The sequence below is a fragment of the Lissotriton helveticus genome, chromosome 5_1, assembly GCF_964261635.1.
Source record: "Lissotriton helveticus chromosome 5_1, aLisHel1.1, whole genome shotgun sequence".
Classification (NCBI taxonomy): domain Eukaryota; kingdom Metazoa; phylum Chordata; class Amphibia; order Caudata; family Salamandridae; genus Lissotriton; species Lissotriton helveticus.
Genome location: NC_136065.1, coordinates 1488995180 through 1489012983, shown reverse-complemented (window position 1 = coordinate 1489012983; position 17804 = coordinate 1488995180). Strand labels below are relative to the sequence as shown.

The following is a 17804-nucleotide window of genomic DNA, read 5'->3' as shown; positions in this document are numbered from 1 at the left end:
CGTCGCAGAGGGAGAGTCCATGAGGGAAATCCGAAAGAAGAAAAGAGACAAGAGAGGAGAAGAAAGAAGAGAGAGAAGAACCAGCAGGGGAGGTCTGAAAAAGACCAAATTCATACTAGGGGGAACGTGGGAAGGCGAGCAAGGGCCCAGCAATACCTGCCTGACCTGCCTTCAGCCCCGAACAGCCTTCGGTAGAGCAACTTCCGAGGGGTGGGCCGTGCTTTGGGGGACCCTGGCCCTCGTGCCCCGCAACGCCAGTGACTACTACTGTTTGGCACAGGTCTCCTGATCAGATCCACTACCCCTGTCGGGCGGCTGCTGCCCAGGGTTGAGTCTGATCACCGATACACTGCGAAGACAGTGCCTCTGGATTGCTTTGGTTTTTACTGGAACTTGTTTCTGTCCCACCGGCTGCCGTCGCAGCGCCCCACGGCCAACGCGTGACCACACCAACACCTTCACCACCTTGCGCACTCTCACGCCCACCGAGCCGGATGACCGCAAGCTCTCCAAGATGGCGACGCACCTGCGGCTGGCCTCCAACTTCATCTCCCACCTGAACTCCCACCTTCTCTCCTGGACTTCTTGTCTTTTGTTCTGTACTGACCGACACGTTGCTGCTGTTTTCGGACAGTTTTCTCTGGACTCTAGCCCTCCTCCCATTCCCTCGTCCTTTAACCCTTTTCCCCGTGGATGATCCTCAAATGTTTCCTCCCTTTTCTGCCTCCCCTTCTCTCCATACCCTTGCATCCCTCCCACCCTCCCTTTGTGCTGTGACTGCACCCACACTTATGGAACTCTGCTCTTTGACTTATTGTAATAACTCTAATCAATGGTATTTGCTTTAGACCTTGCACCATATACCATTCCTATGCGACTCTTAGAGTATATCCAGTCATATCCCCTCCCTATGTATATAGAGATAACTCTAATCACTAGTGTATGCAGTAGACCTTTGTGCTCTCTACCATTCCTATGTGACCCTTAGAGTATATCCAGTCATATTCCTTCCTATGTATATAGAGATAACTCTAATGACTAGTCTCCTATGTGACTTTTAGAGTATATCCATGTATATCCCTTCCCTTTGTATATAGAGATAACTCTAATCACTAGAACATGCCGTAGTCCGCATTGCTCTCTACCATTCCTATGTGACTTTTAGAGTATATCCAGTCTTACCCCTTCCCTATGTATATAGAGATAACTCTAATCACTAGTTTATGCAGGAGTCCGCTGTGCTCTCTACCATTCCTATGTGACTCTTAGAGTATATCCATGTGTATCCCCTCCCTAAGTAGATAGAGATATCACTAGTATATGCCTAGAATTTATCCATTTGTATCTCCTCCTTGTGTGACTTTATCTCTTGTACATTTGCAATTTTTTCCGTTTGTACCTTTTTATAACGTATGTAATCCTAAGTCCGTATGTTTTCAACTGGTTCTTATGTAAGTCAAAAATGTGCACATTTTTTGTCCGCTTGTAACCTTCAGTCCTTATGTTTGAAACTGGGTCCTATGTAAAGCGCTCTGACACCTTCGGGTAAAGTTCGCGCTATATAAAATCGCACAAATAAATAAATAAATAAAATAAGGGGACCGTCACGAGGAATGATTACAATTGATATGAACAACCCCAAAACAGTATATAACTGAGTACACATAATTAGGAGATAGGAACATCTGCAATATGAACTAATATCAGTAGAGTATTACAAAAACAATTCATCCCATAAGTCTATAAAGGCAATACGCATATACCAAGTTAATTCACAAGTAACATATAAAGTAATCAAAAAAGTGAAATAGGTGGAAGAGAGAGAGAAATCTAGTAAAATAAATGCAATAGCAAGTCTCAATTATAGTTATACCTTATCATAAAGAGAGAAAACAGTAAGGAAACATCATAAAAGTAAACGAAGAGTAGATAAAATGAAGGCAAGGCAGGCAGCAAAAAAAAACAGGAAAGAATAAATAGAAGAAAAACATAATTCTTAAGAAGACTACAGGGTGTAGCATAAAGAAAAGAGATGAAAGACAATAGAGCAAGGCACTGAAAAGGGTCAATCTATCAAATAAGGATGCACTACACTAGATACATATAAGGAGCTATATCATAATGAGGATGAATATGAAAAACGCAAGATAAGCAAACAATCAACTGTCCTTAAATATAGAGAACTTGTTATAATATTTTGATACAAAAATGCAGAAACATGTCAGATATATATTAATAGAAAGTAGGATAAAGAAGAGACTAAAAAGTGTAATATAAATAGAATAGCTTATTATAAAGTATAAGAGAAGTACACAGATTGCAATAGCCTAGCACCGATATAGGAAGATATTAAATAGTTGAGAAGCAGAACAATCAATGAAACAACAATGTAAATATATATCAAACCTAAATATACAATAAATATCCAAAGATACTTGTAAGCAATGAATTATCATGCATAAGGTATATAAACCTCGTTATAATTAGCTAAAGAGAACAGGAAGGAACAGCAAAAGATAAGAAAGTCATATATGATATTTAGACAAACTGATATTAAAATATAAAAGCGATCCAATATCCGAGACCTAATAGAAAAAAGCATATAATAGTGGTAAAGCAGTCTAAGCATTAAAACAATAACCAAGTAAGCATATAAATAAATGCAAGGTACAATAATTATAGCATGGTGAGCGCAGCTAAACGCAACTATAGCAAATATATAATAATAAGCCTATGACCAACGCTTGTATCATAATACGAAACAGTACCAGACAAATTGAAGTCAATAAGACGAAAGACATACAAGAAGAATGATCACACACGATCGAATATCCGAGTACAAATCAAGTGAGAAACTAGACTACTCCAAAAACGATAAAGAAAGAAAAAAACCTAAATACGGGGATAGAGGAAAGAAGACATATGAATACACATTGTAGCAACAGAACCAAAAATAGATAGACGCAAAAATGCTAACCGGAAAAAAGATCATACAGAAGCAGACTACTACTACAAAACGGAACAAGGAAACAGATATGAGATATGTCCAATATAACAATGAGGAATGAGAGAACGAAGACAAACAGAACAAACCATAAGGAGGAAGAAAAAACACTACCAAAGCGAAAAGACAAAAGCAATGAGAAGGAAAACCGACAAGAAAAGAAAAGGCACTACTACAATATTGAGAAAGAGAGAACAAATAGAAAAACCTAACATGCCAAATGACAACATCATAAAGACGGAAAAGAGACCACACCGAATACAAGGAAAAAACATCATCGAAAAAGTTGACTGACAACAACAGTCACAAAAGAAAGCCATATACGCACATCAACCATGGAGCACGCAGGTCTAAAAAGATAAACTCAATAGACCCGGAAAAGCAGAGAAAAACAAGGAAGGCAAAGAATCACATCAAGTGCCAGAAGCACCAGGAACAAGCGAAGCCTCCTATTGAAGTTCCATCTGTAGCTCCATCTGATTGTCTAAAAAAGAGGCCAAGTCAGCAGGTTCATCGAAGATTCTGGAGCGACCTTTGAAGGTAATGCGAAATTTGGAAGGGCCAGAGAAGGAAAAAGGGATATTCATCTCTGATAGACGCTTCCGAAGATTAAGAAAACCTTTCCTCCTTATCACAGTGTCTCTTGCAAAGTCTTGAGAAATCGAAATACGGTGTCCTTCCCAAGAAAGAACTTTAATCTTCCGCATATGAGCCAAAATTTGTTCCGTGTGCTGATGACGCAACGGCTTAAAAATGACAGCCCTTGGTTGCGTAGCAGATTTAGAACGAAAAGTGGGGACACGATGTGCCCGTTCCAGCTCAAAGTCTCTTTGAAAAGAAATTTGCAGAGTAGAAGGCAACCATTGGTATAAGAAGTCAATCATAGACGGAGCACCTTTCTCGGCTTCTTCAGGAAGGCCAAACATGCGCAGGTTGGATCTACGGTTACGGTCCTCCTGTTCAGTTAGATCCCTCCGCAAAGCCGCCATTGAGCGCTCCAATTGTAAAAGAGATCTAGATTGCTTCTGCATATTATCCTCTGCGCCACTAATGCGTGTCTCCGTGGCAGAGACACGAATGGAGAGAGCCTTAAGATCATTTCTGATGGCTGATACCTCCACCTGTAGTAAATCTGTATTAGTTTTGGTAGACTGCGCAATGTCATGCACGTCATTGAGACGTGTCAGAATAGCCTCCAGAGTGGAATTAGTATCTTTTTGAGATGATTCAGGTGTAGGAGATATTTGTTTGAGTCTCTTAAGAGAAGCTTTCGACTCCTTTGTATCTTTAGCAGTCGGCGACAAGCCCATATTTGCCGCCATAGAGCCTCCCAAACAAAGGTAGAAGAAACAACCACTTCAGAGAGCTGAGGAAAATCCCAAAGCCCGAGGATATTGGTGTACTCAGGAGGCAAGGATACAAAAAGGAAAGTAGCAAAAATATGCAAGCACACCTCCAGCAGGTATCGCAAAGCAATAAATAGCGGTGGGATTACATGCAAAAAAGAAAAGTCTCATCACCGTAATGCCAGGACCCTGTCAAAAACTAAGAAGCCAAAAAGCAGGGTATCAAAGAGCAGGTAATAGCAGTGGAAGGCAATGAAGGCGCTCAGAAGAAAATCAAAGTAGAATAAAATGCAAAAAGATTACATTTTAAAGCACCACAGCATGGAAAACGGAAAAAGAAGCCTTTATAAGCTGGTAGGGGTTAATAGTAGTCACCAACACCTGTTTGCGCTCATTCCGGAGAAAGTCGTATCCATGGTACCTCCATTTGTGAGGAGACTCGGAACTGCGTGTGGAGGCGACACAAAATGGCGGCCGTTCATAGAAACACCGAGCGTCACCTTATAGTGTGAAAATATCAGTCACCAGCAGCTCCAGTGCACAGGAAGGACGTTCAGCCGGCACACGGCACATTCCGAAACATGAGGCTCCGTTTCTGCGTGTGTGGGGTCACTGGAAGCGGAGACGAACCTCCGACGGCCCTCGCTTGTCTCGGCGCTCAAGCACAAACCGCCATTCCAAAGCGGCGCGCAAGCCACGCCCCCCAGAGCAGGCAGGATTAACTTAAGAGGAAATGTGTACAGTATTTGTTCAACGCATGTATACACACACAATGAAAACACCGCAAAAAGACTCCACACATATACAAAATCACGGAGAATATTCATGCAAGTAAAGCAAGACAAAAATAACAAACATCCAATCAGTAGAAGTCAAGATATGAATTCTTACAGAATATGTGCAATAACAGTGTTTTAAAGTCAAAAGCACAAAAAGGTTACTTGAGGTAGCGTGGGACAGGGGTAAATCCAAAGTTCAGGCTGGCCACATTGAAGGGCAGGCCGGCTTAGAGACCAATGCAGGTCCGGCTGAAGGTACCTTGGTTGGAGCAAAGCATCGATGCTGAGGACACAAGGCGCAGATCATTTCCAAGCAGTCGGGTTGCTGCGTCGTCGTCAAGCTCAATTGAGACTGAGGCAATGCTTCATCATCGAGCCATGCAGAATGCCATCTTTGGGCAACACAGACGGTTGAACTGCTGTCATGTCAGGCTCCACTGGAAGGGTCATCATCAGGGCAGGGGCAGGCAAAGTATGCAGGGCAAGGGAGCAGCTTTGATAATGTGAGTACAGCATAGCCGAGACCGCTTGACAACAAGCATTTCTTCCCTTTTTGGTCTTCCATTCGGCAGTCTCTTTAAAAATACTGAACGTGGAAGTTTTGCTTTACTTTTTACTAATTCCAGTGTGTGACTGAAAGTGTCCCTTCCCCTCTTAAGCTCATGGGGCCAGTTTTCAGCTATTAAAATGTAAGTTTTTGAGACCTTATCAAAAACTTTCTTGCATACCGATCACATTCTATAGACAACGAACAATCGTATTTTCACCACAATCACAGAACATAGTGACAAAGTCATGTTAACAGTTATGGATACAGGACCACGGGTTTGTCGAAACGGTACCTGGTTTCCATAGCAGCATACATAAAACAACTATAGAGTGTGTAATTAATGTTACATGTTTTGTAGTGTCTTGTTTGTAGCTTTTAAAGGGCTACACAGCACAATCAGCGATAATGTTAGGATTATTTGGGCACAATAGCAGATAATTAAAAATATATCACACGTTTTTTCCACAATATGGTGGTGTGTTTTCTAGTTAAGCTTTAATTATCTTTATTGATATTCAAGCAATAACGCTATGTCCTATCTTTCCAGATCTTCACAGAAAAAATACTGATTGGGTATTGTACTGCACTTATATTTCCCTTAAAATGTATTAAGAAGACCTAGGTAGTGTCACTATTAGGAGTGTTAAAAGGGAGCATTGTCTTGGTCCTGAAGAAAAGCCTTGGGGTATTGGCTTGAATCATGTCAACCGTGAGACACACACACATAGACGTGTGTTTCTACTTTCCCCACTTTTAACAATACCATGTATAGGATTAAATAAATATTTAGTTCCCATTCAGCCAGGTATTTTTTAACCACTAATGGACCCTCCCACTCTTATACAATCATTTACCTTATAGTTTACATCTCACAAAGTGCTCCCTCATCTTCGTCGGTCACAGCACACCCCGTCGCGCAGCAGGGCGGGAAGAACCCTTTGATGAACCATGCCAACGTTGGACATTTTGGTGGGGGAGGGTTATTTTGAGAAAATGTTTTGTTTTCCTTAAACTATAAAGGATACTGGAAAGATAGCCAATTCCAATGCAGTGGGACTCTTCTTGGTTATTCACTAGAATAAAGGAGGCCTAGTCCTCTGCAACCTGGCCTCTTCCTCCCCCTTTTTTTGATTCATGAACTGCTGCCATGAACAGCCTCTGCGTCAGCATCCAAGGGTGATGCATTGGTTACGATTGGCGCAAAGGTGACAATGTGTCAGTTTTGTATCAAAACAGCTGCAGAATCCACTTTTGAGGACCAAGACTGGAGTGGCCACCATAGTGGAGGGTAGGACTCACAGATGGCAGAGTCCAGAAACACCAGCAGATTTGCAGGACGTATTTTGTGTCCCTGAGACTTTAGAAAACAGGAGCAAGCCAGCAAGCCCTTGGAGTCACTCTGGTTTCAAGTGAGATGGGTCCAGTCCTTGTCCACAGCAGGTCAGAGATCAGCAGGCAGCAGGGCAGCAGTGCAGTTCAGCATGGTAGAGAAGCAGCTCCTCAGAACAGTCAGTCAAGACAGAGTGGCAATCCTTAGAGCAGATTTTTACTGTCTCGTAGTGTATTGATGTGGTAGGGTCAGAGCACCAGTTCTTATACCAAAATGTGCATTTGAAAAGGGGTTGACTTGTGCTCCCAGCAAATTAGGCAAAGCTGGCTCAGAGAAGCCTGTTTTCAGTCTTCACATATTAATTTTGTTACACCTTCACTTAATTCTATAAGGCATTATTAACCATATCACTCCATATATGTGTATAACTGATGAACCATCAAAATATAATAAATCAAATATTTGGGGAGTATATAAACAGAAAATACAAAGATTATGTCAAAAGAGCAGCCCAGCTGGAGCGCATTGGTGTTCCTGGTAGGAAGATGCTTTTGTCAACTATGTAGATGGCATATTTATTTTATTTTATTGTATTCCATGATTTGTATAGCGCAAACTTGACCCCGTAGGGTATCAGAACACTTTACAGATCATGATATGTTACCTTTTACGTTTACAGCAAAGTTCTGTATAGCATTTAATAAATAAAGTTCAGTACAATGTTGTCCCTGTTCCTTTTTTGAAAATTACTTTAGCACATTCGCAGAATGTAAGACTAGAGGAACTCAGTTTTCCCGGGAAGCGAGAACTTATAAATACCAAAATATATCAATCTTTAGCAAAAATCGCTTGTGCCTTTAAGTGAGAGTACTTAGGCGAGAAATGTGTGGGTGCTCTGCAATGATTACAGTAGGAATTTGCTCATTTGGAAAATCTGGGTTTCTTTCTTGAATCTTGCGTGGTTGGGTATCCTTCTGATGTCTGGAGGTAGCAAGTTCAATATTATCGGTGCAGCACCTGAGAACGCTCTGTTGTATGTTTTATTCGCAGAAAATCGGTGGCTTCAACACTAGGTCTTTGGCACTCCTTGAGTGCCTGCTTCCCCCTGAAAATCACCAATTTATGCGCTAGATATCTTGGTGTCTTGAAGTGTAGAGCCTTTTGTGTTATACATGCCAGTTTGAGCTGAATTCTGGCTTCATAAGGTAGCCAGTTCAGGGCTTTCAGATGAGGAGGGAAGTGGTCTTTGAATCTGTTATGAGCCTTGTTGCTGCATTGAGGCAGGTTTTTAGAGGTGCTGTTGCAATTTTTGGAAGCCCAGAAAGTGTTGTGCATCCGTATTCAATCCTCGAGATTACTAGTGCCTGAACTGCCATTTTGAGGTCTGCCGTTTCGATGAAAGATTTCAATTTCTTAATGTAACTCAGGTGAAATCTTGCACTTTTGGCTAGCGTGTTGATGTGAGCTTGCATGTTTAGGCTTTGGTCTAGAATGATTCCTAGAGATTTGGTTGAATCTCTGATGCTCGGGCTGCAATTGAGTGCGGTAATCATATTGGTCCATTCTTTCATATTGGGCGTGCTTTTGGAGGGGGAAATTAGGAGAAATTCTGGGATTTGTTTTCGGTAAGTTTGAGGTGATTGCCCGTTAGCCATTGCATCGTCTCCCTCAGAGCCATGTTCATTGTTCTAACCTCTTCCAAGGAGGAAATCTTAATGTAAATATGTGTGTCATCAGCGTACATGTGGAAAAGGATGTTGGCACGATGGAGTATATCCGTTAGTAGTTCCACATATAAGTTGAATAGTCACGGTGAGAGGGTTGATCCTTGTGGAACCTCTATCTGAATGGGGGAAGGTTTTGACAGGTTCTTATTCACCAGAAATCTTTGTGATCTGCTCCTCAAGTAGGACTTGAACCATTCTAGAATCTTCCCGGAAAAGCCCATCCTGTTCGCTAGTCGTTCTAGCAACATTTTGTGGTTAACTGTGTCGAACGCGGATGATAAATCAAGAAGGATTAACAGACATGCTTTGTTTTGTAAAGCATTGTCTACTACGTGCAGAATTGCAGTTTCCGTGGTCTCAATCCTGATTGGCAATTGTCTAGTAGACGGAATTTAGATATGTGCTGGCTTAGTTGTTGCTGAACACATTAGCTAGTAGGGTAATGTTGGATACTGACTGAAAGTTGCTAGGTTCCGCTGGGTTCTCCGTCATTTTTTTATGATGGGAATGACCTGTCTCATTTTCAGACAGTCAGGGAAAGATCCCTGAGACAGGAAAGCATTGACTATCGCTGTCCAGCTGGGGATGATCTCCAGGTCTATGTACGGCACAAATTTTGTAGGGAGTGGATCGCTGAAGTGATTGTTGGGCTTAATGGCGAATAAGGTTTTCAGGATGTCCTTCTGGTCATATAGTTTAAAAGTGGACCACTAAACTTCGTTTTTGGGTATTGGGTCAATTGCTATTGATGACTTACTTGGTTGCGTGGCCTCCTGTGATGCTGCTGTTATCTTAAGCTCGCATTTCAAGGGCGTGGCCTTGGATGTAAAGAAATTAGCGAATTCCTCACAACTTATTTGAGATGTTGCTGATTCTAGTGCGGACTTGTATGTTTTGTTTGATTGCTGTTTAACCAATTCAAAGAGTTTCCAAGGTCTGGTTTTCACATTCTCCAATTCTGTTCTGAAGAATTCTTTTTTCGACTTCAGAATAATTTTATTGTAGACGCTGCTGTTTTTTTCTAAGCAGTTTTAGATGAGGGGATGATCGTAGCTGCCTCCATTTCAGCTCCCAGCGATGAATGACTGCAATATCCTCTCCTGTTGTTCTTGCTGTTCTTAGCTGCTGTTTCCCTTGCTGTTCTTACAGCTATGGTTATGTCCTCTGTCTCTGCGATGGTGACAGCTTTGGTCACCTCAGTCTGACCTGCTGTTATTATTCATCTGTTCACTGATGTATTTGAAGCTATTGCTACCACTGTGAAACCTGATGCCCTGGTGGTTTCTGTTGTAGCAGCTGGTGTAATTGCTTTAGAGAAGACTGTTGTTGCTGTTGTGTCAAGCTGTTGTTGGCTTTGTGTGTGCTTGCACCTGATGTTCCTGCTTTAGTCTCTGTATTGTGGGGGCTGTTGTTGCTCCTGTTGCCCCGGCAATATGTGAGGGACTGGACATTTAAAGGTCTGCGTACTTACCTTTATGATTTCTGTAGGAAACTGTTAGTGAATCCCCCAGTAATCACTGTGCCACCCTGCACAGAAAAGTACACTTGAAATCAATCAATCAATCAGCATACTTGTAAAGCGCGCTACTTACCCGTAAGGGTCCCAAGGCGCTGAAGGGAGGGGCTGGGGATGCTGCTACTGCTCGAAGAGCCAGGTCTTGAGGAGCCTTCTGAAGTCGAGAAGGTCTTGGGTCTGCCGTATGTGGGTAGGGAGGGTGTCTCAGGTCTTGGTGGTGAGGTAGGAGAAGGATCTGCCGCCGGAGGTCGTTTGTTGGATGCGGGGGACATATGCGAGGGCGAGGCTGGTGGAGCTCAGCTGGCGGGTGGGGGTGTGGAAGCTGATTCTGCTTTTCAGGTAAGCTGGTCCGGCTTTGTGGAGTGCTTTGTGTGCGTGAGTGAGGAGCTTGAAGGTGATTCTCTTGTTGACTGGGAGCCACTGTAAGAGGGTCATAATTAGGAGGGGAAGCCCACAAAGGGGCAAGAAACTTCCTATGCAATTTCATAGCTCATGTACGAAAATTTAAATTAAATTAAAAAATACCAGCAAAGCATGACACTCCTCCAAGCTCCAGGAAGGAGATAAGAGCCATGCTAACCTCTTGGAAAAGACCTCCAGGATTATCACAGAAAACTAGGAACGTATGGGGCAAACAGTCATTTCAGACTATGCCCCTATAGGCATTATTTTATCTATGGAATTTTGTTACGTTCAGTACAAACATAGCAATAAGTTGTGTGGCGTACATTTGCAGAATGCTAATTATGATTTTGACAATGTTTGCATTCTGTGAAGCCTGTGCTGAGTTCATCTTCTCTGTTGCTAACTGTATCAAATCCTTTGTTGACAGGTACAGGTTTGTAGTGACCCAGAGAAGAATTTGGATGGCGGTCATTGTCTGCTGGTTGGTCTCATCCCTTATGGGGCTTTTGCCAATGTTTGGCTGGAACCAAGAAAGAAATCTGGCTGCTGGAGGGAGTGACACCAGTTACCTGCCGTGCGCTTTCACCTCAGTTGTGAGCATGGATTTCATGGTGTATTTCAGCTCTTTCGGGTGGATTATGGTCCCATTAATACTCATGTTTATTCTGTACACAGAGATATTTTACAGGATTCGTCAGCTCCTGAATCAAAATGTCTCCAACAGCAAAGACACGAGTAAATATTACAATAAGGAGAAGAAGACAGCCCAGTCTTTGGCCCTGGTTCTGCTCCTGTTTGCCTTATGCTGGCTGCCACTGTGCATTATGAACTGTATGTTGTTCTTTTGCCCCAGGTGTGAAATTTCAGAAGCCTTTGCCTACATTGCCATCTTGCTGTCGCATTCGAATTCAGTCATGAATCCCATTGTTTACGCTTTCAAAATAGAGACGTTCAAAGTGACATATGTGCACATTGTGAAAACCTACATCCTACGAGAGGCTGCTGTATCTAAGGGGGGCCGAGAATCAAATGAACAGTCTCAGAGCACAATCACGATGTCTGAAGATGGTAACTTTCCAGTGGAACAGGGGATGGATTGAGCCATAGGCTAATGAGGCAAAGGGGGCGGTGCAGCAGGAGCAAACAACTTTAAGAATGAAAAGCTACCTAATATTGAGTAGGCTTCAGATATTCACAATAGGAGGCAGTTGGATCCGGCAGCTGTTTGGAAAGAAACGGTTGCAGATGAAACTCCGCTAGAGATTGTTAGGGATCCAGATAATGAAGTTCTTTTTAAGCTAGAGACGTCTCTGCAAACTCTGTCTTACATGCTAGCACCTGTGTCATTGAATGTGGTGTCTTCGTGAGGGGTGGCCTCATTTTCAGTCCCTGTAGGAGGAGGATGCTCCCAGGGATGTGAAATGTAGAGAAAGTGAACTGCTACATATGGCATCTAGAGGGTCTTACAAATGTATCATTGTGGCGTGCTATTGATCTATCTGTGGTAACTTTATTTTTTATGTGATCATCCAGCGGCACAGCATGTGTTGCGTTTGTTCACACCCTGAAGGCAGGGGTGCCCAACAGCCCTACTGCCTTTGTGTTGTCCATGTGGACATTTTCCTCTTATTTATTGACACACCCAGGCCATGACCATACACCTAGTTGGATCGGCGGCAGAAGGACAATCCAAGAGCACAAGAACGGACTCAGGCAGTTCAGTTACATACAAATACTCTCGTCCGGCACTAACCTCGGAAACAAGGGACATCACTTACAAACATTTGGTGTGGGGCAGGGCCACAAGCCTTCTTGCTGCGGTGCCATACATCAAAAGAAAAGGGCAGGAATGTGCTGTATTTATGAGATATGGAGCCTTTCTATCCTTTACCTCAGTGCTGCAGCGCACTTGGCTGCATGCACCAACACAGGCACCCTTGCACCAACTGTGCAACGGTGTCTGTGTTGTGAGAATGATTATTTTTGTGCAGAATGGGATACCTCCCTGCACAAAAACAATCAATTGAGGCTATTTCCTCCTTCTATGTGTGCTGCTGAATGCAGCACACTTAGAAAGAGGGACAAATGAGGAGAAATAAAGGGGCAGGCTTTTAAACCATTCCCAGGTTTACAGAACGATATCATTCTGGGAATGTGTCAAATGTCATGGGTGGTACATGGGAATACCAACATTTATTCCCATGGCACGCCTCCTCATCACAGTGTGAGTCAATACAGCGATTAGCACTGTGTTGCCTCACACCATATCTACAAAGCCATGAAAAGCTACGCAGGGTGGCTTTATGTCACCTTGTAGATATGGCACAGCCTTGTGTGCTGAAGGATCATCAATAAAAGTGACATTCTGGTGGTTCACAGGGCTTGTAAATCATCCCCTGGGTTTACAAAAAATGCATTAATCGCCCAATCTTGAGCATAGCAGAGTTAGGCAGATTTAAAAGGATTCTCTCCTAGCAGAGGCGTCGCCAGGCAAGCTCAATAAAATTCATCATTTACTGTGGGATCCTGGATGGGGGGAGCTTTATCGCCTGATTCGTGCCTCTCAGAGAACGTGGTTTAATGATGTTCCAGTGAATCCATTCACTAATGAGAAATTAGGATGGACCCATAGTTACTGCTTTCATAATGGATTGCGTTAAAAGTAACCACGAGGAAATATTACATTGATGCCCGTAAGAATCTATGGAGTAATGAGAGACTGAGAGAATATCTTTAGTGATAAAACCTTGGTCATAGGAACTGTTTTAATTCCAAGGAGTAGGAGGGCAATGTGACCATTTAAAGGAAAGGGGAAACACCTTTACAACGCAACTTTTACCATGCAGTGCTTTTACATCGCAACTTTTACAACGCAAACCATTACAACGCATTGCGCTGGGGGGCGCTCTAGGATAGGCAATAGATTTAATTTACTATCCAACACCTTCCCTACTATCCACGGGGACTGGAGTTGGAATAGTAAATTAAACTATTCACTATCCAGCACCCCTCAACACTATGCGTTGTAAAGGCATGCGTTGTAAAACTTGCGATGTAAATGCATTCGTGGTAAAAGCATGCGTTGTAATGTCATACATCCAAAGGAAAGTGTTAAAAAAATTATTTGTGTAAACCTCCCCTTAGCTGTTGACCAAAACTATGAGGTATAATGAAAGAGTACCTTTAGTTAAGGACCCATGTAGCAGCCGGATCAGAGTCCACCCGTAAGAACCATTTACAATAGTGTTATTTGTGGCGTTGCAGCGAGACAATGAGGCGGGTGGAAGAACAGTGTGCAATTTATCACAGGGAACTATTTAAATCCCCTGCAAGCTTTCATGAAATGCAATGGTTTAAAGAACAGCCAACTCCGCCAAGGCAGCTTTTGAGGAAGCCGGATCCACTTTTTCAGATTTACTCAGGAACCTCTTCTGGCCGATGGTCTCTTTTTGCCTGCTATAAAAGTGTGAAGGAGAGAAATACATATTAGCCGATTATACTTTGACTTTGCCGGTGACCTCCAAAGGAACACAGACAACTAATCGAAATGATTATTATTTTATTATAAAGCTGGAAACAGGTTGGCATACATACACCTAATGACGAGAGTGTAAAGATAAAAGGGCACTAATACAAAGTCAAACTTGAGAACAACATTTAGTCTGTGCAACATGCACAGAGTAACCAATTCCAAAATTAAGACGCAAATATTCATGGAAACCACATCCAGAGTATTCTTCATTAGTGGGTAATAAACAAAAGTATTATCTGTCTCTACACAACCAGGATTGTGACATCCCTACTTAACATTTCCCAGGCAAACCCCCAGAAAGGTGTCAGCACGTGAAGACTTCCTAAGAAGCACACTCATGTAGAACGGGTCGCAAAGTATAAAGCTTCAGCGCTCGTTCTAAGATGCTCTTTCCTCTCCTGGTAAAGCAGAAGCCCTCCGGGCTCTGTCCCTAGCCTCAATTCAAAAGTCGAAAATCACACCCAAAAACACATCACATGACAATTTCATCCCGTTGAACACTTTCTTGTAGGTACTTTTCAGTGAAACAATAATACGTCCAGGCTCTTGCACGATGACCTTGGTTCCCAGGGCTTTCCAGACATGGAAAACATCGTCCTATATTATCAGCTCCGCTTATTCAAAGACATCCTCTCCTCCCTACGTCTGGCTAACTCCTAAAACAAAGATGATATTCTAATTAACGAGGACAAATTCTGGAACCTGCAACACAAACGTGAAAACAAAACTTTTCCGTGGACACATGAGCAGACAGGGAGAAACAAAGTCAGGCCTTCCGAGTTCAGCTAACAAAGGTACAAACTCCATTTAATATGTATGAAAATATGAACCATTAATGCATACATTAAATGGGAAAATTCTAATATAATTCATCTAAATACAAGCATTTACTAAGTTAGTCCTTTGATTACATGAATAAACTTTCTAACTGTCTCATTAACATTATTACAATTCCCGTTCTAATACTCTAATTTTTAACACGAGAAAGATTATACATGGATGAGAACTAACCACGATTATAATGCATCCCTTCAAATGAAAGTGCAAAAAATGCAGACATTTTCACTTCGCTCTATCACTTTTAATACATTTCAACAGTCAATAGCAGAAGTAGTCCACTCTTCTCTTCTGTATGTATGGTAATATATTTGCATATTTATTTATATTAGTAACATGAGGTCTCCAACATTTTTAACAACTGGCAGGCATTTTGCTAGATCTAAAACTGGTGAAATCTGCACGGGGAAGACTGGTTGAAAGAGGGAAAGCCTGTAATCAGAACCTGTAATATAAGTGTTTGGACTAGAATGTCTCCTGCATGGTGCACAGTAAGGGTCCCTACCCTGCATGCTTGAACTGTGAGTAACTATTATCCTAGTTTGGAGATTTTGGCATGGATTGCATGGAGGCCTAGGTCTGCACTTGACTCACAAGAGGTTCTGCACTTGTTGTGAACCCAGAGGAGAACACCAAGCAAACCCCTCATTATGACAGACGGACAACTGTCCCTGCCACTGGTTTCACATGGTCGTGGCAGCAAACAGTGTTTTATAGTGATTATAATCTCACCAGGCCATTTCACTTGTGTAATGTGAGTGGGAGCTTACTTGCCAAGCCAAACAAGGTTCTGCTGCTCAGGGTGAACCTGGGATCCTAGCACCAAGATCCAGTGCACTTGGCATGTATGTGCATGCAAGTGGAATATGTACAGTAAATGGAGTTTATGAGTGAACCAGAGTGGTACAGGCCTGTGGGCTCCTTTTTAGAATTCCTTGGTCTGATAAGGCACATATTAGGTGGGCGGGTGCTTTCCTAGAAATTGGAAGTGTATTGTTGGCATTACTGAGACTGGAGGTAGGAAACCCATACACTGATGAGGGGAAAGAATTAGGGCTTTCCTGATACAGACGGCTGCTGATTAGTCTTCGAGGATCTGCCATTTGGTAGATGTCAGAAGTGAAGGATTGGAGTGCAGAATCTGTTGTCAAAATATGAAGTGCTGTTATAAAGGCAGCAGCCCTTTGTCTCTGTTTCAGATCGCTGTCAGATGCAGCTGTTGATAGACGAGGTGCAGACTGCTCAAAACTCTTTGTGTCACTATTGTGAGTGCTCCGGTCTAGAAACAACCCCGCTGGGAGAAACAGCACTTGAGATGAAAGCTAAGTCTAATGGAGACAGGAAAAATGAACCTACCCAAGTAGGTGCTGAAAAGGCAGATTGGGAAGCCACATATTCTAACTGCCATCTCTGTATAAAAGTGGGAGTCACAGACCCACTTGTAGTTTTAGCACTAAGTTCTCTTCAATCAAGGAGGGGGTTAATTTGCAAAAAGACCACTGCACAACAAAGGTGTCTACCTGAAAGCCAGCTTTCCAGAGGTGAGGGCCCATCACTGACCTTACCTGAAGGCAGATTCACTGATGTGTCCCTGGACCCAGGAACCCTGCTTAAGCAAGAAAGAAGAAAGGCACAATCATGCTTGAAGAGTGATCTTTCCATTAGTGACTCACAGCTTCATTAATGGACAGTCAAGAGCTCCGATTGATTTGAGCAGCTTCGTCGGAGGAACTGCTGAAGTGTGTTGTGCAGTTTCTATGTACTATCCCCATCTTCACCACCAAGGCACTGGAGTTTGTGTGCCCAAGTGTCTGGTCTGATTGTAGAAGGCATAGCTACCTGCTTGTGTAGCCTGCTGTGTGCCAGGGAATATGGGCAGTGTGATGCTTGTCTTGCCACTTCTTGCAGTCCAGCCCCACCTGCCCTTAGTAAGACTGCATTGAAGAAGAGCCCAGTCAGGGTAGCCCTCTGCGAGTTGAGAGCACAACACTGTCCAAACATGACTGGGTGTAAGCCCTACTCTATAGATCCAAGGCTGTCGCCTTGTGGCACTGTGGGCTTCAGATAGCACATAGCAACGCGATGCCAAAGGTATCAGGGCCTGATCAGTGTACTGCTGCTGTGACCCAGGACATTGCCTGGATGTATATCACTGGAGCACGGCATCTTGAGAAGGGGACTGTCAGCAGCCTTCCCTTAGAAAACCCACACAGCAGTACTGACCTGCTGAATCCTTGCAATCTGCTTGCAACAATCAATCATCAGAGCCCAGGAGAGGGCCTGCGCCAGAAGAACTTGCTCCTGCCTCAGCCTCTCCAAGACTCGGAGGGGCAGATTTACAAGCCCCTTGTGCCACTTTTGCGTCATTTTTAACATGGGAAAAGTGACACAAAAGTGGCGCAAGGGGCTAGTAAATGTGCCCCAGGGTGAGGCCAGCAGCTGCTCCCCCCAAGCAGGACATCTACATGCCACACAGAAAGGCCCCACTCACCACAGGTGAGCTCGCTCCATGGGAAGTTTCAGCATGGCCCCTCAGCCGCATCACTACAAATCAGAGAGAGACTAAGGCCTAGAGCCCTTGCGACTATATGCTGAGAGAAGTGGAGAACTGAGCTAGACATATATTAGAGACTATGCCTCCTTAGACCTATGAACCCTGATACTAAGAAAAAGGGAAGAAGGTGGTGGCTAATGTGCCTAAAGGGTGGAGACCCAGCTTAAAACATAAGAGACTCACAAGCCCCACTGCTGTGGCCTCAAAGTCCCTGCCTAACCCGT

The 17804-nt window shown here is 43.2% G+C and overlaps 1 protein-coding gene across 1 annotated transcript in view; it reads left to right on the top strand.

Moving 5' to 3' along the window:
- The window catches only part of LOC144752675 (adenosine receptor A3-like), a 64377-nt gene extending 52620 nt beyond the window's left edge, over positions 1 to 11757 (top strand). Inside the window, exon 2 of the mRNA XM_078640544.1 lies at positions 11085 to 11757. Within this exon, the coding sequence (XP_078496670.1) occupies positions 11085 to 11757 (673 nt within the window). The remainder of the gene's footprint in view (positions 1 to 11084) is intronic.
- The last annotated feature ends 6047 nt before the right edge of the window (positions 11758 to 17804 follow it).